General features: G+C 25.4%; 2 protein-coding genes across 9 annotated transcripts; both read left to right on the forward strand.

The window, feature by feature from the left end:
• LOC410108 (zinc finger protein 91) lies at positions 1-8,228 on the forward strand. Of its 7 annotated transcripts, XM_016915237.2 has the most exons (12): positions 1-406; positions 1,266-1,620; positions 1,696-2,045; positions 2,384-2,614; positions 2,692-2,892; positions 2,955-3,359; positions 3,465-3,935; positions 4,386-4,673; positions 5,183-5,605; positions 5,716-5,852; positions 5,947-6,065; positions 6,150-8,228. In XM_016915237.2, the coding sequence occupies exons 3-12, from the start codon at positions 1,740-1,742 to the stop codon at positions 8,144-8,146; spliced, it is 4,578 nt and encodes a 1,525-aa protein (XP_016770726.1). In that variant the 5' UTR covers positions 1-406; positions 1,266-1,620; positions 1,696-1,739; the 3' UTR covers positions 8,147-8,228. The 7 variants fall into 7 exon arrangements, with proteins under 7 accessions (XP_016770726.1, XP_016770725.1, XP_006566719.1 ...); XM_016915236.2 differs by having other exon boundaries at positions 1,266-2,045; XM_006566656.3 differs by lacking the exon at positions 1,266-1,620.
• Positions 8,229-9,219: 991 nt separating this feature from the next.
• LOC727221 (vacuolar protein sorting-associated protein 13C) lies at positions 9,220-24,142 on the forward strand. 2 transcript variants are annotated; one of them, XM_006566669.3, is made up of 51 exons: positions 9,220-9,360; positions 9,454-9,561; positions 9,644-9,770; positions 9,836-9,983; positions 10,069-10,280; positions 10,354-10,528; positions 10,620-11,068; positions 11,140-11,361; positions 11,425-11,537; positions 11,614-11,822; positions 11,895-12,061; positions 12,143-12,260; positions 12,387-12,686; positions 12,941-13,073; positions 13,163-13,393; positions 13,462-13,601; positions 13,678-13,778; positions 13,852-14,051; positions 14,140-14,319; positions 14,405-14,761; positions 14,849-15,232; positions 15,320-15,486; positions 15,560-15,821; positions 15,971-16,037; positions 16,151-16,485; positions 16,570-16,711; positions 16,823-17,115; positions 17,180-17,348; positions 17,429-17,617; positions 17,697-17,935; positions 18,010-18,274; positions 18,348-18,502; positions 18,568-18,770; positions 18,836-19,169; positions 19,238-19,450; positions 19,521-19,997; positions 20,078-20,347; positions 20,441-20,797; positions 20,882-21,061; positions 21,127-21,261; positions 21,335-21,486; positions 21,548-21,716; positions 21,851-22,041; positions 22,494-22,680; positions 22,754-22,870; positions 22,957-23,074; positions 23,134-23,254; positions 23,317-23,383; positions 23,485-23,630; positions 23,710-23,836; positions 23,922-24,142. In XM_006566669.3, the coding sequence occupies exons 1-51, from the start codon at positions 9,220-9,222 to the stop codon at positions 24,060-24,062; spliced, it is 10,203 nt and encodes a 3,400-aa protein (XP_006566732.1). In that variant the 3' UTR covers positions 24,063-24,142. The 2 variants fall into 2 exon arrangements, with proteins under 2 accessions (XP_006566732.1, XP_026299715.1); XM_026443930.1 differs by lacking the exons at positions 21,335-21,486; positions 21,851-22,041; positions 22,494-22,680; ... (5 more) ...; positions 23,710-23,836; positions 23,922-24,142 and having other exon boundaries at positions 21,548-21,695.
• Positions 24,143-25,663: the final 1,521 nt, after the last annotated feature.

Genomic DNA, 25,663 nt, shown 5'->3' on the forward strand with positions numbered 1-25,663 from the left:
AGATGGCGCCTGACCTGCGTCACTTCGGCTCGCCATCGTTCTGTTCGAGTTGGTGAAAGAGGAGGGAGGGGCTAGTTGTTTCTACTTGTAGTCTTTCTACAATTCATCCTTCGTTTTGTCGGCTACTGTTAGCGCCGATGACGAGGTATTTGAAGATAATTTGCAGTATCGAGATAAAACGATCTAATCGTGTCTAAAAAGAGAAAGGAAGGAAAAGGAGGGAGGAAATAAGGATCCAACGATTTTTTTGAGTCTTGAAAATTATAAAACATCGTGATGTTATATTCGGTGCTTCTGGTTGGCAGCATAAATCGATTGATATGAGATCGTGGATTTATTGACATATCTATTTACAACGGTCATTCAATCAGAGGATAACCTGCTTCAAGCGAAATAACTGCTCGAGGTTTGTTTTCTAGTCAACAAAATCGAGTATTTAATCTCCTCCCTGTTTTTCTTACGATATGCATACACATGTATATGTTTTAAACGGTACCTGTCAAATCATCACTCGTCTGTAAACCGGAAATCTCTTGGAGAAGCGGAAATCAAACACGCGTGTCAGAAAACCAATCTTCTCTACTACTTATTTACCATGTCTCTTTATATTCACGTTAAAGTTTTTTTTACTATTCATTAAAATTATAATGAAGATATATATCTTATTATGAAAAAAAGTTATAAAAATTATCTTGGAATAAATAAATAAAAATAAGAGATGAGATATATAAAAAAATCTAATGTTCGAATTATTAATTCATTTTGCGATCGATCTTTATTAACTCAATATAAGTAATGTTATATAATAATAATATACAACTTATTGAGAATAATTATACATAAAAATTCAAAAAAATAGTTATTAAAAATTAAAAAAAAGTTACTCAATTTTTATTTTAATATATATATAATTAAATACATTTAAAATATGAAAATAGTAATCGTAAAGTATAAAAATTTAAATCAACTTGAAGTTATATTTTATTTTATCAATTATATATTATTTTAAATAAATATATATATATATAATATATATATTTGTTAAAATTTATCTTTTAAAAAAATATAATTTTTTGTAAATACATTAACAATTTTAAAAAAAAGTAAATTTAGAATATAAAATTTCCCGTAAATCAATGTTCTTATAAAGTATTTATGAGATCACATCTTTTATTATTATTCTATTATTTTATTATTCTACAAATTAATGCATAAAAAACAAATAGAGGTCAATTAAATTGTATTATTTTTTGAATTTTCTTCAGGAAATAAACTTAAAAGAGTTAAATTTCATGAAAATGTTCGAACGTCTTCTTCGTCAGCAGTTTTATAAGTAAAGAAAAATGGCGTCGATAGCTTCTAGATCGCGCAACCGCCGAGTATGCTGTATTCTTACTTCCGTAATGTGCACCAATATTTTTCTATGATAAATTGATTAATAAAAATTAAAAAAAAATATCTTTTTAAGAAAAATTAAATACATAATAAAAATATATTCCAATTTTGTAATTTTTAATTGTTAAAGGAATCACTTTTAATATTTATAAGAAATGTATATGATATGAGTGAGTTAATGTTAATGTCATCGGAAAGTAGATAAAGGTGCAAGCTAATGGAAAAGTGAATGTTGTTTTTTTATCTTGTTATATAGTTCAAAAGATTGAGTAGAAATAAAAATATTTTGATACGTGATAGGAATAAGAGAAAACAGACGTGGAAGAAAACAAATCTTGTTCAAGATGTCAGGAAGACTACCCCGATTGCGTGCACTTCGTCCACGACCTCAGCATTTTAAAACGGAACCACATAAGGAAAGTAACCTTAAAGAAAATCGACGGGAAACTGTAATGAAAGAACACGATTTACAAAGCGAAGACATTTCTTACAGTGTCAAAGATGATGATACTATAAAAAAACATGAACATGAGGTGTTCGATTATTCGGAATCCTCACAAAATTACGAGTGCAAAACATGTAAACCTTCAAAATCTCTATCAAGTCTTAAAGCATATCTCGATCATCTAAAAAAAGAGCACAAACAAAAGGTATATTATTTTAATTGTAATAATTATTGTTATATTGAAACAAAATATAATTATTTTTTTTATTTTAATTTATTTTTATTTTATAAAAATTTAATAGATTTATTATATAAAAAAATAATTAAAAAAAAAAAATTTATATTATTTTAAAGAAATAACAATTTATATTAAAATAAAAAATATATAGTATATTATTTATAAAGTCTGCTATATAATACAATAATAATTTATTTATAATATAAAATTAATTAAATTAATCAAATTATCTTTATATGAAATACTTAAAAATAATGTTTATTTATACTTAAAATCTTAATAAAAAAATACATAATAATTTTTAGGGAAAATTCATACGTGATACTGGAAATCGATGTTCTATGTGCTCATATGTTGCATTAAATTCAAGAGATCTTGAAACTCATCAGAGAGTACATCATTTAAAGAGAAGATTTTTCCGTTGTGCTAAATGCTCTTATGTAACACATGTACGTGCTCGCTATACAAAGCATGTGAAGTATCATTCTATGCCAATGATTAAATGCGATGCCTGTGATTTTCGTACACCATACAAGGTTGATTGAAGTTTTTCTAAAATAGCAAATTAATATTTTTTTTTCATAAGATATCAATAAATATTTTTTTTTTATAGTGGAATTTAGATAGGCATACTAGAAATCATGGAGGAGGTGGAGCTTTTCAATGCCGTGCTTGTAATTTTACAGCTGATATTAGACAAAGTTTAACAGTACATGAAACTAATCATCATGAACCTCCAGTAGGTCAAATAAATCGTAAATCTAATACACCTTTTGAACGTAAACCAAGAAATAGCCCTAAACGTTACAATCAGGTAATATACATAATATATTTTCTTAATTATTAATTATTATTTATAAAATAAATCAATTTTAGGTAGGTGCAAGTGATTTTCGAGAATCATTGCATATATCTGCAAGTACAACAGTCTCAATCAGTCCTGGAGACACATTCATTTCTGATCAAACTATAGAAGATAAAAGAAGTGCAATAGCCAATGCAGAATGTATAGCATTGAAATGTGAAGAAAAAGGTTGTCAATTTATTACTGCATGGGATTCTGAGATGCAAAGACACTTAGCAGAATGTCATATTCCAATTACACCAAATAAATCTAGAAAACCACTGCCAATGTTAATTCCACTAAGTCCTGCTAAATTAAATAATATTAGCAGTGGACCTTCAACAACATTATTAAAAGTTCCACGTGTCAGAGTAAGACCGGAACTCGCACAAATTGCAAGAGATACAGAACTAGCGAAGTTATATGGGAATAAAGAAGTTAGTCTTTTTTTATATTAAATATATTTAATCTATATTTAATTGATTCTTACAATGTTTTAATAATTTAAATAAAATTTAATAATTTTAATAAAATTTTCACAGGCTAACAACTTAAAGAAGGATGCGAATAACGCGGCTGATTTATTTGAAAAAAAAAATGCTTCCTTCTTTGATAAACTTAAGGAAAAACTTACAACGACAGCGTCAATTAATAATGGAGTAGCGGAGGTAGCTGTAAGTACTACGAACGATTTGAAATGCTGGTGTACTTTTAAAGCTAGTAGCATGGAAGAACTGGCTTGTCACAAACAAATACATCACACTGCTCTCAGTGTATCTGTGGGCACAACGCGTTGCCCGAAGTGCAGAAGACGTTGCAAAAGTTCGACTGATCTACAAGTACATATGCAGTGTTGTCATTCGACAAGCAATGATACATCAATACACAATAGTTTAGAAAAATTATCAAATTGTTCAGAACTCCGTGTGACCTCGTATCGCGGTGAATATGCATTCCCAGCGCAAATGGATTGGGACGTTAATCTCAGCGGACTGAATTCTTCTGGATCATCGGTATGGTGTTTCATAAAAATATTTACTTAACGCGTGCAGATGAATAAATGAATACACGCACACGAACGAATAATAATAACAAAAATAATAATAATCATGCAAAAATTGCAATACGAGAGTCAACAGATCTGATTATATTTCTTAATTGGCATTAACCATATTTTAAAATACATTAATACAAACATTCTAACTGGCTATTACAATTATATATTTATAATTAGCTTAAAAATTATAAATTTCTGTTCTTCGAAATATGCAACGCTATTATAAGCTATTTTTAATTATCTTAATGTACATTTTTTTCTTTATTATTTATATATTATATATATATTTTTTTTATTATTAAGAATGTGCTTTAAGTGTTACTTATGGCAGTCGAGATCATAGATAGTTGTGTTTTCGAATATGTTAATACTTAATTTTGATAAAGGTAGTCAAATCTTTTGTCAGGTTGAAGGCTCCTCGACGCATCCAAGTGGCCGACGGGTATTCAAATGCCCGCATTGTCCATTTTGGGCATCTACCGCAAGTCGTTTTCATGTTCATATTGTCGGTCATTTAAATCGGAAGCCATTCGAGTGTTCTCTATGCGCATATCGCTCTAACTGGCGATGGGACATCACAAAACATATTAAACTTAAAGCAGCTAAAGATCCAGTTCATATGACTGCCAGAGTACTTATGACGGATGAAACAGGTCGACGGAATTATTCCAAATATAACAAATATCTTGCACAGGTGAAAGCACAAATTTCACTTACACTTAAACAATTCTTTTAATAGTGCAAAAAAAGGGTGCTTGTCAATTTTTATAGGCGCACTGATTTTTCTCGGTACTTTATAGTAAATTTTTTTTTCTGTGACAAGCACGTGTGATGATCCTTGCAAATAATTAGAGAAATTAAATTATATAAAAAAAAAATGAAAAATATAATATATTATATTCAAAATATTTAAAGCGCTTGGACACTTGATTGGTGTTATGATATTAATCTGATTTCGATTCGACAAGCATATTCTTAGTAATTAAAACCGACACGATAATATAGAAAATTTTTCATATCTTTTAAAAATGATTTATCATTTTATAATAAATTTTATTTTTTATTACTACAAAAGAAATTCTCAGTGTGCCAATTAGTTGTGTTGTGCTGAGTAATAAGTTCTTTTTCGTCGTGCAGCAGTGTATCGCTTATGTGTGATAAAAAATTTTATATTACATATAAACTTTTCATCTTTTTTCCTAGGTCGAGCAACAATCATGGGAAGATCAGATCATGGAGGAACGTAGTGTAGAAGAAATGAATTCTGATGAACCACCGACTAAATTATTGATAATGAATCGTAACGAATATCTACAAACATCGGAGCCCTCTTCTACTTCTATTTCAATTGCATCTGCAAGCGAAGGAAATCATAATCTTAACACCATTAATATTGGATTAAGACCACCACCACCTCTTAAAGCAGCTGTGAGAAATCGAGGACAATCTTTGCTTAAAAACAATTTGATTTCTCCCCATGCTCAGACTGGATCAGCCACAGTCACAGATGAAAATAAACGCACAATGTGGAAATGTAAACGTTGTAATTTTCGACATTCCAATAGAGAAACTGTCTCTATTCATGTTAAATCACATAATGAATTCGAACGTCATGAAGATGAGAAAGTATGATCATATTTAATATTTTTAATATTTTTATTTTTCAATATTGTTTAATATATCAGAAAAATAATGTATTTATGATATGTAAATAAATATGTGTTTTTTCTTTACAGAATGCATTTGGTTGTGAAGACTGTCCATTTTCTGCATCTGATGCAGCATCTTTGTCGATGCATAGAATTCATCATCGTCCAAATTTAGAAGCTATTTTTAAATGCTACCTATGTCCATATTATGTTAGCACAAAAGCGTATGTATTTATATATCGTTATTATCATTAAATATATCATAAAATATAATATATTTTTGGGAAAGATTTATATATTTATATTTTATTCTTATAGGGAGCTTTTAGATCATGTCAGACTTCATGGAGAAGAACTTGCCGTAGTACATCAACAAACTATGGATTATAATTTCTCTACTAAATCTAAAGTACATCGAGCTTTAAGCAACGAGAGTAGTAAGTTGAAATTTTTTTATATAATTGATTATAAATATAATTAGTATTATTTAAAAATAAATTATGCAAAATCATTTTTTTTAGATATTAATCGCACAAAACAAGAAAAGCCTATAGAACAAGTGATTCACATAACAACGCAAAATAATGTGACTTGTTTCACTAATGCCTCGAAGAATTCCGGAGCACCACCGCCACCACCATTGCTCCTTGATACCCGAGCACTGCCTGAAGCTCCATTAGTATGGGTATCCCGACCAGATGGTACACTCGCAAAAATGTTAAAATGTCGTCACTGCCCTTTTGTTTCTTCACGACGCGCGGAAGTCCGAGATCATGAGACTATGCATCTCGATTCTCCCAGTAATGGTCCCGTAGTCGCCTGTACAGATTGTAGTTTTACTTGTACACGACGAGAAGTTATGGTTGCGCATACAGATATGCATTCCGGATCTTTAGGCACTGTTCATTGTTTAGTAGATGATTCAAGACCAGATTCACAGCAATTAAGTGACTTAGCTGCGCTTCTTGGTTTTACTCATTCTCCTATATTAGGTTCAGAACCTGATTTACGAGATTTAAGACTTGTTCATTGTTGTAGCAAATGTCCGGCACGATTTCTCTGTGAAAAGGAATTAAGAATTCATTTAAGATATCATTCTACGGAATTAGCTTATTCTTGTCAATGGTGTTCCTATGCCGCTCGACAGCCGGCTCATCTTTTAGCTCATCAAAAAGCACATTCTACAGAATATCAAGAGCGCACTAAATATTTATTGTCTTTGTACGGTCATTCACAACGATATCCACCCCCTACCACAGCTTGTGTTGAAACAAATAATCAAGACTCAAGTAATTCGTCATCTACCGTTGCATGGATTGTAGTTGAAGTTACAGAAACTTCAAACAATGGATTTAATAATATCACGAATAACATAAATCAACGAACTGGAAATCAAGTATTTACTTGCGCCAAATGTCCAGCTCGTTACTTTAAATTAGATGCTCTAGAGTATCACATGACTCTACATGGATCGAACAATAGATTCAAATGTACTGAGTGTGATTATTCATCAAAAACAGCTCAGAATTTAGTGAAACATCAAGTCGTTCATCGACGTCAAAATGAAACAAATGACTTAACTTCAAATTTGACTCCATCCCCTGATCCACAATTTGGACTTTTTATGCGTGGAAATCCTAACTTTGTGTATCCTGGTTATTTAAGAAATGGTCGATTAAAAGAAAAACGATACAAATGCCATAAATGTCCATCTGCCTTTGAAAAACGAGAACAATATAGAGTTCATTTGACTTTGCATGGTGCAAAGCAGAGATATCGATGTGATACTTGTGATTATTCTGTCAAATATTATGCTAATTATATTCAACATCTAAAGAAACATCAGGCAAATGCTGAAGCACAAGCTTCACGTAGACAATTTGAAGACGATACGATTACTATTGATAGTGATATTGTTTCCGATAATACAAATTCAATTTCACGTTCAGGAAAAACACTTAAATCATCAAATAATACAACTTCAATTATACCTACAAATGGAATATCAGTGTTAAATTTTGGTGGAGCGCAAGCCTCAAATCAAGATAAGCAATCTTTAATGTTGTTACAAAAGAAAGGGATACTTTTGTCTTCTAATAATGAAGTAGAAACGTTACGATGCCAAAATTGTCCGTTTTCTACATGTGATAAAGATACAATGGATGCTCATAAACGACGACATGGCATTGAAAGAATGACGCCATCTTGTCCTCATTGTGATTATATACCACGAAAAGATGAAAATGTTGGTGAACATATTAGACTACATTTTACAAGACTTTATAAACCAGAATCCTATCTTATCATAGAATTATTAACATTGACAATGAGAAAAATAACTTCGAATGGAAAGGAGGAAAAACAAAAGGCTGCCGAATTACTTTTTAAAGAATATGCGGACGGAAGATTCTTTCCTTTTACCGATACTAATTCCTTTGGTAGTTCTTCTGCTATGAATTACAAAGAAAAAGTTATAGTGGATCCAAATACAGGAGAAACAAAACATTTAACTGTTTGAAAAAAATTAAAATTAAAAAATAACTATATAATGTATATTTTTTTGTATATAATACATGATGCATCTTAGATATTTATGAATATTTTTTAGATTTCTTGATTTTTGATTTCTTGATAAACTATAAAAAAATAAAAAAAATTATTATTCAAATATGTTTCAAATAATAGATTATAGAAAAAAATCTATGCAAAAATGATCATTAAACTCAATATTGCTACATGTACAAAAAAATCAATGATATAATTCTATAATTGCTATTATTATCATAATGAACAACACAATCATAATTATAATCATTGAAATGAATATTTTTTAGCATCATATCTGATATATAATAAGTAGAAAATATATTCTCTCTCTCTCTCTCTCTCTCTCTCTCTCTCTCTCTCTCTCTCTCTCTCTCTTATTCACTCACTCACTCACTCACTCACTCACTCACTCATTCACTCATTGTTCATTTATTAAATATTTCTTCATATAGATTAATGTATTGTATATAATATTAAAAATCAATCTTGTATGATATAATAATAAAGGAATATTACGTAGATTTACTACGTTTATATATTTAGCAATACCTTTTAATTTTTTTTAAATATTTTGATTATTCTATTTTTAAATTTTTTCTTTTAATTTCAATTTTAATAATCTGTATACATATATGAAATATTTTATGAAATATAATTGCTATACAATTTTTAAAAAAATTGTTTTTAATCATTTCATTTACCAAAATATTTTTTTTATTTTTATCATTTTATCAAACATTAATAGTTTTAAAAGAATATTAAGAAATATTTTAATAAATTTTTATAAAAAAATTGTTTTATGAACAATGAGTATAAATCTTTTGCGTAGGTGGAGATAACTGATAGATATATAAATATTCCATCCAGAGCTAAGTCTCGGAATTTCGAATTGTGAGAAAGTTGGATCAATAAAATCCTATAGGTTTCGCGCATGACAAAATTTATTTTACGAATTTCTTAAGGTTATAAGATGAACTATAGAAAATTGTGCTGCATTGAATGCAATAAATAAACAATATAATAGATTCAGTTAAATGCGGAACAATGTTTGAAGGTGCCATAGCGGCGTTCTTGAATCGTCTTCTGGGAAAATATATTGAAGATTTAGATATTGAACAGTTTAACATTGGTATTTTTTCTGGCGATACTTGTCTTACCGATCTTAAGTTAAAACCTGAAGCTTTGGTAAGTAAATTTCACTTTTATATTTAATATTTTTTTTTGTAATATTATTTAAAAAAAAATTTAATATAAAAATTATTAATAATCAATTTGTAGTATCAACTTGGTCTGCCTATTAAGGTAGAAATTGGTTTAATAGGAAAAATTATTTTAAAAATACCATGGTCTGGATTATTTTCTCAACCAATTATTCTTTGTATCGAGGTAAGAAATTATATAATAATACTTTAATTAATATTATTTTTAAATGATATCAAATTCATTATAATATATTAATTTTTTAAAGGATATTTATATTGTAACTGTGCCTATTGCATATGGTCCATATGATGCTGAAATACAAAAAAGATTAATAAGAGCAGAGAAAAAAAAAATATTAGAAGATTTAAAAGAAGATGAAACATTTAAAACAGGTAATTCATAAGTTTATATATAATGAAATATTTATATAATTTTTAATATGTATAATTGATTTTAGAATTATTTGATCATTTATTGGCATCTGTAACAAAAAACTTTCAAATTACTATAAATAATGTACATATTAGATATGAAGAAAAGTTAAATGGATCTTTGTGTGCTTGTGGTATCTGTATTCAAAGTATATCAGTAATGACTACAAATAGGTAAATATTTAATTTTCTTATTATTTGCTTACAATGTATCTATTTTCTTACATATGATGTATTCTTTTATATTGTTGAATTGTAGTAAATGGAAACCTGGTGTTTGTACTAATAATTTGAGTACAATTTACCAATTAATAAGAGCAGAATCTTTGAGCATATATATGGATCATGATACAGAATCTTCTTTTACAAATATTAAACATGATTGGAATATTTCTAATTTTCTAGCATGGAAAAATACAATGCATAGAGCTTTGCAAACTTTTGGCATGAGAAACAAAGAATTTCAATTTTGTAAGTTAACTTATATGAAGATATAACTTTATATTATTAAATATAATTAAAAATTGATAATATCATGTTATAGTATTAAAACCATTTACTGCAAAAATAAAAGTAATTATACATAAAGGAAATGAGACACAAACATCTCGCATGTTGGTTGATATAGTACTTCATGATGTAGCAATGCAAATTTCCAAAATGCAATATGTTATATTCTGTCATCTTTATGATTCGTTATTACGTGCCATTATCAATAAGTATATATATATATATATATATTATTATTATTTTATGATTTATGAAATAAATATATATAAGTTGATATTTATTTTTTGAATATTATTTCAGACCATACATAAAATATCGTCCGAATGAAATTGTAAGGGAAAATCCATCAGCTTGGTGGAAATATGCTTATAATTCAATTTTAGATTACAATATAAGACCATATACTTGGACAAAAATCATTGAACATAGAAAAAATTACAGAAAATATAAAGAAATATGTTTGCAAAGCTTGCTTCGACCAAATGATACAGAACTGAAATTGGATTTACAAAAATATGAAGATTATCTAACTATTTTAAACATGGTAATAGCAAGAGAACATGCTAAACAGGAATTGAAAAATAAAACCATTGAAGAGAAACATCAAAATGTGAATACCAATATTTCGATACAAAAATTAGTACAAAATACATCTATGATTAAAGAAATACAAAATAATGATATGCAAAATTCATTGCATCATAATTCAGAAAGACAAATAAAATTGGAAAAACTACCTCAACCAATTGGTATAATTATCTCAAATTCATATAACTCTGATAAATGTATGACAATGATAATTTTTTATATTTTATTTTAGACTATAAATTCAATTTTACTTTAGCAAACTGTTGTTTGAGTCTTTTAAACCATGATAAAGAAATTCTTGTTATATCTATAACTCAGCTCTTAACGAGCATTGAAATACGATCTGTGATGTCTGCTTTTAAAGTATCTGCTCGAGCTGAAAGTTTTGTAATTGAAGGTGTTTCTACAGATGGCGATCTAGTGCCTTTAATCATGGTTGATAATGTTCTAACAGGTATCAGAATAATTTATTAAGGATTAGAATTAATATTGATTTTATTATTATTTATTTTTACAGGAAATGTATCAACTAATTTTTTGGCAGTAGATTTTGAGAAGAATGGAGAAACTATGGATCCAACTTTTGATGTTTCTATAAAATTAGAAGCTATAGAAATAACTTATCATCATGTAATATCATTATTAGATAAATATATTTAGAAATAATAATTCATTCACAAAAAAATTATATCTTATTATATTTTAGCATGCTATGATAGAAATTATTCAATTTTTTAAATTTAATGATTCGCATATTCAAATGACAATTCTGTGGGCATATAAATTATATGACAACATAAAAAGAAATTTTCTAATTTTGGTAGATAATATCGTTTCTCAGACGCTTCGGATTAGATTTAAAATAGATATCAAAGGACCATACATTGTATTTCCTGAATATGGATCAATACAGAAGTATGTATGATATTAGATATTAATAAATTTTTGAATTTATTTAAATCTAGAAATAACACAAAGATATTTTAGAGGCGGAAACATACTTGTTATGGATTTTGGTAACATAAATTTATCTAATGAACTTCAAGCTACTAATTTACAACTTGAAGATGCAACACTTATGGAATTGGAAGAATTACTTTATGATAGAATACATATTGAATTTTCTGGTGCTCAAATATTATTTTGTCATTCAGGTTGTTACATCTTCTTCTTCTTCTGAATTTTTCTGAATTTTAATATATTTATTTAAAATATTTGTTTATTTTTTATTATAGGAGATGATTGGAGGTCAGCTCGAAAAAAAAAAGATTCTGAATATCATTTTCTACCAAAGATACAAGCAACTACAACTATTTCATGTAGTATAAAACCAGAATATTATCAATTACCAAGGTAACTATTAATTTTATAAAAAATATAAAAAATATATAATAAATCAATTCATTATAATAATATAACTATAATTATAATTAAAATATATTTATTTAAATTTTTATATAATTTACATTATTTTTTTAGAATCAAAATCAACGTTTCTATTTCAAGTGTAAAGTTTAATTTATCGGAAAATAAAATACAATTGATCATTTATTTCTTAAATGTATTACTGTTAGCATACCAACAAAACATACAAAAATACAAAATCAATTTAAAACAATATATTTCCAAAAAAAATTTGAAGAATAAGATTTTTATATCAACGGAAGAACTTAAAAATGTACAACGTAATATATGTCTATCATCAATTGAAATGATGGAAAACAAATTTACGCACGTCACTAAGGATCTTTTGACAAATCATGTTCAAAAATTAGATAGGTAACAATATAAAATTATATAAATATACATTATATTATATATATTATATATTATATATTATATATTATATATAAAATTAAGTTTTATATATATATATAAAATTAAATTTTAATATATATATATATATATATATAAACAATGTATATAACAATATACATATGTATATAAACAAAAAATATTTTTAAATATTCTTATAAAATATAATCATCTTATTATAAATATATTATATTTAAAATTTTTTTTTTATATAACAGAAGTATTGTATCTTCCGAAATTAGTGAAGAAGATTTGGAATTATTATCAAAAACTATAAGTTTATCTGGATTCGATGATAATGTGTCTCCATATAATCATATCAATCTCTTATTAAGATTTGCTATTGGAGAGGTGTTGTATATGTTTTATATTAAATTTTTATTTTAACTTTTATATTTTAAATTTTGCAATATAATATAATGATATATTTAAATGTTTAGTTATCAATTCACTTGGGAATCATACATTATAGAAAAGAAGAACCTTATTTAAATTTGAGATTGCATACATTATATTTTGAAATTGCAATAATGGAATATGGACCTGCAATACAATTTGGAATAGGATCCATTCTTTTGATAGATAAAACAAATGTAGGAATAACTGGTTCATATTTAGAATTAATATCTACCGAAGAACCGCACGAAGTTTTTATTGTATCATATCGTAAGGTACTTTATGATGAAATTTTCTTTTTTTTTATTTTTTTAATCTCTCTATATTGATATATATATTTTAGGTCAAATCAAATTGTCCTGATTTCAAATCCCACTTTAAAAGTATTGAACGATCTCTTGTTATAAATATATTAAATATAAATATTAATGTTCATAGACCTGCGTTATTAAAAATACGAGAATATTGGTATAATTTAATTAAGTAAATATATATTTATATATTATTTTTTTTATCATATAATAAAAGAAAATATGCATAATAGGTAACATTTTTTTAGCATTTTTGAAAACGATAATCTCTTCAACTTCATAGAGAATACATGTTATAAGATTATACAATGGAAAATAATAAAAGAAGACGATCCGCCTATTCCTCCTGGTAAAGAATAATAAATTTATCATTATTATTAATTTTTGCATTATCAATTTTTTTAATACTCTTTTTTTTTTAGGTGCTATTAAATTGAATTATTCTGCTCGATTTAGCGCTCTCGTTATAAGATTTTGTGATAAAGATTTAGATTTAATAAAAATGCAAATTTTAGGCCTGGAAAATGATTGCATTTACAATGCTAATGAAAGAATGATATTACGTGCATATCTTAGACATTTATCAATTGAAGATTTGAATGAAGATACTCTTTATTCGAAAGTAAGTATTACAGAATATTAGTAAATTATAAGTATTACTAATTGTTAAATATAATTTTATTTTTAATTTAAAAATTTTATATTATAAGATTTTAACTACAGAAGAAGATAAAGTTTTTGATTTCAAATATGTGAGACATATACCAAGATTATATACATATTCAGACATTGATATGAAACAAGATGATGTAATGTCAGATGGAATATTTAAACTTTCTATTGGAAGGATGAATTGTGTGCTTATTTGTAAAATTTTATATGATTTAAAAGTAAAGATTTAATATTCATATATTTTTATTATATTTAATATCATTATTTTAAGAATATGATATTAAAACTTTTTTATTTTTATAGTATTTTTTAGCACCATTTTTTCCTATATATTGTTTGCAATTTAAAAAATATTTAGTCAAAAAAATCATAAATGGAATTGATGAATTTAAAAGAAGTGCAACCAAATTGCATATATTTATTGATATTCAAGGTCCAATATTTCTATTACCTCAACGAAAAGAAATTCCAAGTCTACTAGTTTTAAATACAGGAATATTGTCAGTTGAAAATTTCTTCAAAAAAATCGATCAGTCTATTCAAAATAAAGTATTCAGTAATGACACGAATCAATTAATAATTGATAATATTTTAATAAAATTAAATAATATAACTGTATCCAGAGCAATTATGACACTTAGTCATGATTTGGAAATTCAAGTAAGATTTAATTTTTTGAAAAATATATTTAATTAAATATTAAAAAAATTGTAATAAATATTATTAAATAAATTTTTTATTTAATAGGAACCAATTGTTGAACCAGTACATATTCATTTTGATATTAAGAGAAAAACAGAATATCGTAGTGCAATGGAATTTCAAACATATGGTTTATTTAACATTCAAGGTTCTATGGATTTTATATATATTAATTTGAGTCAAAAAGATTTAAAATCTAGTATACTTGTATGGAAAGACAATGTTTCTAAAATTATTCTCTTAAAAGATGCATACTATAATGAAACACAATCTACAACAATAGATCAAGTAAAAAAAGTTAGTAATGAAGATGCAATGGTAAAAAAATTGGAAGATTTTCTTACACACAATGAAAATTCTATATGTGAAATTAATACAAATTTAAGTTTAGAAGGATTACAATTGAATTTATTTTTAGATTCAGAAGAGGTAAAATATCAATTTAATTCTGTATATTATATTATTATATTTTATATATAGTATTAATAATCTATATTTTTTCAATTTTCAATTCAGGTATTAAGTTCTCCTGTTCGCGACTTAAATCACGGTTTATGTAGATTAACCTTTGGTGAAATAATCAACACATGTGCATTTTATAGTGATAGAAGTTTGAAAATGAAACTATCTCTTCAAAGCTGTCTTTTACAAGATACTCGAAAAGAATCTGAATCTTTAAGAAAGTTAGTATTTTAATTTTTTTGTATCCGTTTTAAGATAATATTCTAACAGTAATATCTTAATTGTAAATTGAAGAATAATTCAATCACCAGCAAGACAAATAGGAATGCAATCTGAATCTTGTATATCCATTTCAATGTCTCCTATTGTTGATATTATGTACACTCGTGCTCCGGCTGGAGAAAAATGTTTTGATGCACTCATTCAGGAAGTCAGAATAAATTTGTCTGTACCATTTGTAATGCATCTAACTAGGTATATTATGGATTGCTTCCCTGGTGATCAAATTGAAGAAGGAATTATTAATCATGGATATGAAAATAACAATTCTACAATAGTAAAGTATTTTATTAAATCAAAATTAGTTTATTATTATTCTTTATTAAAAAAAATAGTTATTTCATAATACTCATAAATATTTGTGTATAAAAAAAGCATTTATAATTCTTATTTTTTTAAAATGAATACATTTATTTTTAAATCAAGAACAAGGATATTATTACTGCAGAAAAAAAGAAATTAAAACATGTACAATATTTTACAGAAGAACCAGGTATTTATACATACTTATTGCAATTTAATGTTATTATTATTATTTTTTATATATAATTATAAAAAGTAAAAAAAATATTGTTTATTTAAACATTAATATTTTATATAATCTAGATGCTTCGGTATCTGTGAGAATACATAAACCAGAAATTCTATTTTTTGGAGATTTTAAAGCAAACAATGCACATATAATTCTATTACAAGCAGAAATATCAATCGAAAGTAGCAGACATAGTTGTTCAACATCAATTGTTTATACATTTACTGATGTGCGTGCTAAATCAAAAAAACAAGGAAATTATTCACATCATATTTACTGGTTATTATGTCCTTGTGATATTGAAATTTGTAGAAAAGAAGAAGCACCCGATTTCAATATTAATTATACCATTGCAGTAAATAAAATTGATATTCATTTATCTGCAGAAATCATACATACATTTATCAATGTAAGTATTAATATGATCAAAATTTTTTTACTTGTAATTAATAAAATATAACAACATATAATAAAAAGATATGTACGTATTTAGATATTGAATGAAACTACAAGTTTTATAGATAATATTAATATGAAATTAGAAGATAGATTTGTGAATCAAGATTTTAACATACATACTAATTTGTGGACACCAAAAAAAATTTCAAATGTACCATACAAAAAATTATATGATAGTAAGTTTCGTTATGATTATGAACGAATTTTTCGATGATTTAAATAATTCTTATACAGATTTATATATATATTGTATATTATATATAATACATAATTTTTATGCTTTACAGATAATTCACATCTAATATATGAATATAGAGATCGAATAGTAACTTTTAATTTAAAACCATTAATGCTATATTTATTATTAGAAATAGAATATTCAATGGGAAGGTTTCCTGTTATAAAAATAGAAAGTATAATTACAATTTCTATTAATGATTGGTTTAATGATTTTACTCTAGAATCAAATGCAAAAATTTATGCATTTTGTTATAATATGGATTACAAAAATTGGGAGCCTTTGATTGATCTATGTTCAGAAGATGATATGACTTATAAATCATGGGAATTAATGATAAAAGTAAGTTTCCTAATAATGAATATAATAATTTCTTATATTTCATATTTTTCATTATATTATACAGATGTATCATGGTGAAGCATTTATGATAAATTCAAACTCAACTGATTTATATCAGCATATAAAACAAAATACATTAAAAATCAAGAAAAAAAGTTTTAGAAATATTGATCAAGATATTACAGATATGATTTTCATAACTCCAGATCATTTAAATATAACAAAAACAAGTGGTATTTAAAACATGATTCTTTATTTGATTTGATAGAATTTGCAAATATATTGTTAAAATAAATAAATATAATCATTTTAGAGGCAGAATTGTATTCAACATATGAAGATTCTGATACGGATGATGAAGAAAGACAAAAAAATTTAATTAGAACTTCCAATTATCTATTCAACAGCAATAGTAGTGGAGATGAAGATAGCGATAGTAATAATTCCAGTACAAATGAAGATGAAGGATTAGAATTGACACCTGAATGCAACATTGATTCCTGTAAAAAATTTATTGATATATTGACTCTTATAATTTAGAGATTTGTATAAATCTTATTATAATAAATTTTTAATCATAGTTGGACAACTTGGTCATGAACCAATAAAATCAAATGACATGGCAGTATATATTATCATATCTGCAGAAGATAAATTTAATATAGTAATTACTCCAAATTTAATTACTATAATAGATATCATTATGAATGCATTTCAACAAGCTACTAGTGGAATACCGTTAGTACCTATTAATATGAAGCAATTAAATCTTCAAAATGCTATTGGTCATGAAAGTTATATAGAATATCTCGTCTCAGAAGTTAGTATAAAATTATCTCAATTAATATATTATTTTTTAAAAGAATGATTTTCATGTTTTTTTTTTCATTATAGGAAAATAATAAAAATATTACACGAATTATTGCCAGTGAAAATTATCATGATATCAGTCCTTCTACAAGTATTCCTAGTAGTCCTGAATTAGAGACTCATTCGGATCTTGTAAGTCCAAAATTAGTCGATAGTGAAATGGATTTTATTGATCCTGATATAAATTTACAAAATCATTCAATGCCAATACAAGATATATTTGAAGAAGATTCTTCGATCAATATATATAAAAAAATTACTGGAGAAGTCTTGCGGATTATTTTTAAAGGTATTCTTAAATATAAGAAATTATAAAAAAAATATTATAAAAAAAAATATTATTTTTCTTATTATAATTATAGGATTTGAGGATGTTTTGGTGTATTGTCCTAAAAAACAAGGATGTAATTTAATTCCACTCCGACCTATTAGACATGAAGTTCGCTATCATTTGATTATAGAAGCTAATATTAACAATTATTTATATCGCACAATTACCGTGCGATCACCGTTATTGGTAAAATATATATATATTGCGATTTTTTTTATTGCAATTTTTTTTTACAAAAATTTTTATTGTAGTTTCGAAATGAAACTTCTTATGCATTGGGTCTTTATTACAAGAAATCATTGCTAGATAAATTAGGACTCACATGTATTGGTAAACCTACAAATCCTTTTGATGATAATATCAGGATGTCAATTATCGAACCGGATTCTACTTATAGCATTCCTTTATATATAGCTTATCATTTTCCTATACATATATTGCCTGCTTATTTAGAGTAAGTAGAAAATAAATACAGTAAATTTAATTTAATTTAATATTAAAAGAAAAATCTTTTTCTAGAAAATATCAGGTGAGTGAAGAGGGAATTTATTGGAAAGAACTAAGTGCAACAAACTTAGTTAAAGATATTTGTTGTAAAATGAAGGAAGATGAAAATAATTCTATATTTTATGTCAAAGTATCCTGCAATGAAATTCCAGTAATCACTAGACCAAGTTGTCAAGTACCAAATTATTTAATAAGCATTTGTTCTCCTTTTATTTTCAACAATCGATTACCATTCGTTATAGATGTTCATATACCTGCTATTAATTATGAAGTTAAAATTGAACCAGGAGAAAAAATAAATATACATTCATTAAATTGTAATATCGATATTCAATTAATTTTTAAGGTATGTAATTTTATATATAAAAATATAAAAATGCTAAATTGATATAAGTTATTTTTAATTTTTTAAAGATTCAAAATTATTTGGCTGTATATTGGATTGGAATGATAAAATTGAATACGAATTTGGAAAAAAAATTTGTTGTAATGAACACAGATAGCGAATTAGAATCTACAAAACCATTTTTATTGTGTGTGGAATTGTGTAAAATTACAAGTTGGCATATTATTATTCAATCCCAATATTGGATGATAAATAAATCCGGATTATCTTTATTCATTCAAGTATTTTAAAATATAATTATAATATATACATTTTTAACTTAATTTTTAATCAATAATTTAATATTCTTAGGAATGCCATTCTCATATAATTAATGAAATACCGGAAGAAGAATTAATGGTATTTTCTCAAAAGAATAATAAAAAATCTATGGTTAGATTGAAAGCTCATCAATCTGAATGGTCTTTGCCTTTTGGATTAGAAGGAATTACCTCTATGTCTTTAATTGTATGCAAAGATATAGAACGAGGAAGAAAATATAAAATTTTAACAGAAGTTGAAAGTTCTCGTCTATCTCCTAATTTCACAAAAATTATCACATTTCTTCCCTATTTTTATATCAATAACAAAATGAAAAGAACCTTAAGATTTATGGAAGAAAATGATCAAGCTGATTTATGGAATGATCTTCTTCCTGGACAAAATATACCATTCTGGCCAGTTACGGAATCAATGAAGATGAGAATAAAATGGAGAAACAGTCAATTGGTATCACAACATTTCAGCATTACACATACGGGAAAAACAGTTTTAAGAATGGATAATGGAGTAATTAAATAATTTTACAAATTAAAATTACATTTTTACGTATATAAAAATTTTAATTAATATGAAAAATTTAATTATAGTCGGCAGTTACCATAGAAATCAAAGGTGGGATTAATTCTCCATATTATATTACATTTCAAAAATATGTAGCAGGTGATATACCTGTAAGAATAGATAATTTTTGCGACGATTTGTTTCTAAAAATTAGTCAATATAATTTGGGTCAAGTGGTTTTAATAAATCCATTTCAAAGTCTACTATATACTTGGGACGATCCCACAAAAACCAGAGAACTTATTTGGAATGTGTACAATAATAAAAAAAATGGTTATAGTGCAAAATTTGAAAAAGTAAAATATAATTTATAATATATTGAAAAATAAAAAATAGAATAGAGAAAAAAATTATACTATTATTATATTTATATTATTATATTTTTTTAGGATGGATATGGTCAAGAAATTGTACCACTTTTAATTATTAACAATTGTAATGACGGAATATCTTCGACTTCTTCAATTAAATCTCAAAACAATAAATTAGTATGTTTGGAAACTACATCTGAAGATTTTAACAATGAAAATAATAATTATAATGATGATTGTGCAAAATCATCAATATTAAAGTATGCACAGGCAAACAAAACAGTAGTTTATTGGGTAAGTTATATGGAAGGAAATCAACGAATTTTACTATTCACTCAAGAAGAAACAGTGTTCTTAAAAGCAAAGAGTATCATTGATCCTGAACCTAGTAAAAAAGAAATATTTGTTTCTTTTGCTGGTATTGGAGTCAGTATTGTGAGTATATACTATAATGAATATATGAATATAATGAATATATAAAAATATTTCTATAATTTGAAGTTAATTTTATGATTATAGATAAAAAAATCTAACGAGATTTTAAAAGAATTAATGTATGCTAATATAACTGATTCTGCAGCTCATTGGGAACTTTATTTCAATAAAAAATGGAAAAATTTATCATTAGAATTGAATGCTTGGATAGAAAGCAAATATATAAATTCTTGTAAAAAAGCAAAGTTAGAAAATTTTATTGATGTAAGTTAAGTACTTTTATACGAATTTTAAAATTAAAGAATTGAAATTCAAGAAATAAATTTCAGGTTGATTTGGTAAAAATGCACATGACTAAACCATTCTTTGGAAGATTAAGAAGGACTTATTCTCCTGGAATTTGGTTACATTGCAGAAAATCTATGTCATTAACATATTTACAAGGCTATATTCATAGAATACAAGTACACTTATAAAATTCGCTTTAATTAATGTTATTTGAATATATTATTATTAAATAATAATTGGTTATTGTAGGTGGATAATCAAATTCGTAATACTACGATTCCGGTGATTTTACATTCAAATTTGCAAAAAAATATCATCAATTATGCAGGCTATCATAGATTAAAACATTGTGTAGAATTTACATGTTTAAAACAAAAAAAAATTAATTATAACATCTATAAGTATGTCTAATTGTTACTAATATTATATAATTGTGTAATTATAATCAATTGTATTTTGCAGGAGTATTTGTGTTATAATTAGAGAATTTAATCTGAATTTACAAGAAGGCTTCCTTCTCTCTTTAATTGATTTGATTCCAAAGAGACCAGAAACTAAATATTCAATTGCTGCAAAATTAAGAAAAGATGTTTCCAGCATCCATTTTTTGCCTTCTAATAAAAATAATAATGTATATATTTTTATATATATTTTTTCTTTTTTATCATTAATATATTATCTATTTCATAATATATAAATATAAATATAAATATAAATATGAATATAAATATAAGTATAAATATAAATATAAATATAAAATTGCAGAATATAATTAAAAGAAAGAATATAATAGAACATATATTTATATCTCCAATTTTAATACGCTTAATATTGCTGGCTGATGCAGAAAATCCTAATATTTATAACATTAATGATATAGCAGATTATAAGAATATTATTCGATTTATTTTCGAATATTCTGAGAAGGGAGGATCTGAGAAACATGCTGAATTCAGGTATAAAAATATTTTATAAAAATATTAACATAAAAATAATTTAATTATATTTTTATTAATTTTATACAGATGTTATATATATTTTTGGGGCATCTGAAGATTCTAATCTATTCTCTATTTTAAATATTAAAAAAATTGATATACAAAAAATTTCAATTAAAATTTATTTATTAATTATCAATAATTAAAATTTATTAAATAAAGCAAAACAAAAATAAATGAGATAATGATATAACATAAATAAAATGATTTTGCTTTATTTTTGATTTCATCCAATAATTAATCTAAAATTTAAATTACTTGTAACTTAATAAATAAGCTTTAACATTTTTATATACAATGTTTTTTAATTATGTTTGTTTTAGTTTCTAAAAGTGATTCTTCAAAGCTATTTTATGAATATATTAACATCTTGTATATATGTATAAAATTATTTTTTATTTTACTTTTAGACTTTCATGTTATCAAAGGAATTTAATCACAATTGACACTGATGAACTTTTATTAGATTTATCGCGATCTTATATTATTCAAATTATGCAACAATTTCATGTTTTAATTCGTTCCACTACTGTCTTGGGGAATCAATATGGTTATAATTTCAAATCGTCAAGAGATAATTTTTATGAATCTAATATGGTAAGTTAAAAATTATTTTAAAACTAATTTTTTTATTATTTTTTATTTCTATTTACTTCTTATAATTTTATAGCTGATTCTATGCAGAGAAGAAATAGCAGAAAAATTAAGTTATGAAGTTGCATGTCAATTGGGCTATACTACATTAGATACCACACAAATAGTTTTTGATTTTAACAATGTAATTAGGGTATGTTAAAATAGCAACAAAAAAACATTTTTACAATGTTAAAAAATTGATATTAAGATAATCAATTAATATTATTTTTATTTTAGATAAAGGAACCATGCATTCAAAATAAAGATATACCTCCTTTAAATCCTTCAATGCATACTTCATTTTCTACAGAAATTGAATTTGAAAGTTATAGCTTAGTAACTGCCTTTATGAACAGTAAGAGTATAGTAATGCTTCATGATGTATATAAATTTTATGCATAATAATATTTGCAGGTATTCACCAAGAAGAATTGAAATATTTCTTTAAAACTTTAGCAAAAAAAACATTGATATTTTTTAATACTGAAAGTTCTTTAAAAACTCATTCAAAAATAATAACAGATATTATAAAAAGGTAGTATTAATAATGTATTATGTATGAGTTGAATGAATTTATATTCTAATTATATATTTTAGGGCACAAGAAATAGGATATAAATTCATATCTCGAATACGTTTACCACGCTATATCAATCCTTATAAGGTAATAAATTTATTAAAATATTATTTACGAATAGAAATATTAATTAATAAATAAATATTAATAAATAACTTGGATTTATTTTTTTCTTTTTTTTTTATTAGGGAGTTGAGATATTCTCAATGCATAAAGCAAAAGGAATGCATCTTCTAAGTATAATCAATAAGAATCCTGGTATTGAAACAGATACATATTGGGCACATACTACTTTATCAAATGATGGAAAATATATAGCTCTGGTTTCATTACAGTATGTATACAGTATATATATGGAAGTTAATTTTTCTATTTAAAAGAAATAAATGTTTTAATTAATATTTCATTTACAGGCGATTATATTTTATTGAAAAAGGTTGTACCTGGGGATCTTTAAATGTAAAATGGACTTTGGAGACACATCAATTATTATCACCTCCAACAATAGTCAATAATAGACTTATCTTACATGTAAACAAGGTACTTATTTCTTTAATATATCATACAGATTTATCATTTAGTTTTATCTAAAGATTTTAATATAATGGATTTATCTTACCTGCAGAATGAAGACACTCTGTCACCCATAGCAGATTGGTATTTGGAGAGCGAAGCAAAAGATATTCTGGAATGGTTGTGCCGGAAAATAAATATAGCGATGATCTTGAACATGGAGAACAGTATATGTTCAAAACAAGTTGTATAATTGGAATCCAAGCTATAAAAAGAGAAAGATAATTATATATTTAAAATAATCAGGCACAATAAATTCTCTAACAAACGCAATACCTCCTTGTGTTTATATTGAAAACCTATATCTAAAAGCAACATTATCATTTCTTCTACAAATACAATGGTTTTTCTCATATAATTCAACTTTCATGTAGTTTAGAAATTTTTTGTAATATTACGAAATTTAAAATATTCATATACATACATATTCTCATACTCTTATAACTAGTTTCTATATATCATGGATTTATGTGTCAAAGAGTCAGACATATCTACATATTATAGTCATTTGGATAAAGTACGTCTAGTTTATTTCATAATTTATTTACAAAAAGTCTTAGTAAATTACACTTACAGGCATCTCCACTCGAACTAAAGTAAATAATTTAAGAACTACACGTATTTAGATATCTATAGAGTAGGATACTTTTTGGGGTCAGGGAGAAGCTGGGATTAGGGAAAGTGTTCTGTTTTAATGTTTTTATCTCATCATTATTATTCTTCTATTCTTCCTCTATCCTCCTTACCTGTTTATCTCTCAAATAAAATCGAATCTGAATATTTTCACTTTTCCTTGTTTTTTTTTTATTTTATGCTACCCTTGTGAGAACCAAAACACCGATCATCTTATTTGTGAAATCCATTTCTATAAAATGAGAAAAGGAAGTACCGGCATAGGTGTGCAATGACGAAATCAAATGTAAATTGTCGTTTCGGCGGACATTAAAAATGAGAGTGGTTTTTTTCTCGCTTTTTTCTTTCATTCCATTACATTAGATAAATGTATATGCAAAAACCGTCGAAATATGTGCAAAAAGCTGACAATGGGGGGAATAGTACTTGTTAGATTTTTTCCGTTTACAATAACATATGCGCTTTGAAAAGCATAAGTTTCATGATTATAAATATGTCCCATTGGAATCACTTAAATGGCACGATCGAGAGCTTCGATCCGAAAATTCTATGTTTAAACTTCTCTGCATATTGTTTGGAATACATTACATAATTTCAATACATTATTAAAAACTGTCTTTCTCCATTTCCCTCTCTCCCTCTCACACTCTCTCTCATTCCCTCTCTTTCTCTCCTACTCTCTCAGTCTTTCTCTACTTCGCACATTTTTCTTTTTTTTAAGTTGTTACTACTAGTTTTGTTTTCTTTGAACTCATATTTATTACTTAATACGTGTTCAAATTTGATCACAATGGCATTTAATTATATTTATATGTAAGTAAATTTATTCTGAAAACTGAAATAAATATTGTTGATTCAAAGAATTTTCTTTTATATAGAAAATTGCAAAAAAAAGTATAATTAGGAATGAAACATAAAACAAAGCCCATTAAAAAAAAAAAAAAATAACATACTATTTCGATAATTTTCACAGAAATGGGATAGCAATTTATCTAAGGTACGCAAGTATATTAAGCTGCCACTTGTCCATCATTTAATATTTTGCTCTCGATCTTTTTTTTTCTTTGTGTAAGATTTATATATATATATATATATATATATATATGCCCATATATGTATGCACGTAATGTGTTCGCACACAAAATATACGTACATACATAT

The sequence above is a fragment of the Apis mellifera genome, linkage group LG11 (genome assembly GCF_003254395.2).
Source record: "Apis mellifera strain DH4 linkage group LG11, Amel_HAv3.1, whole genome shotgun sequence".
NCBI lineage: Eukaryota > Metazoa > Arthropoda > Insecta > Hymenoptera > Apidae > Apis > Apis mellifera.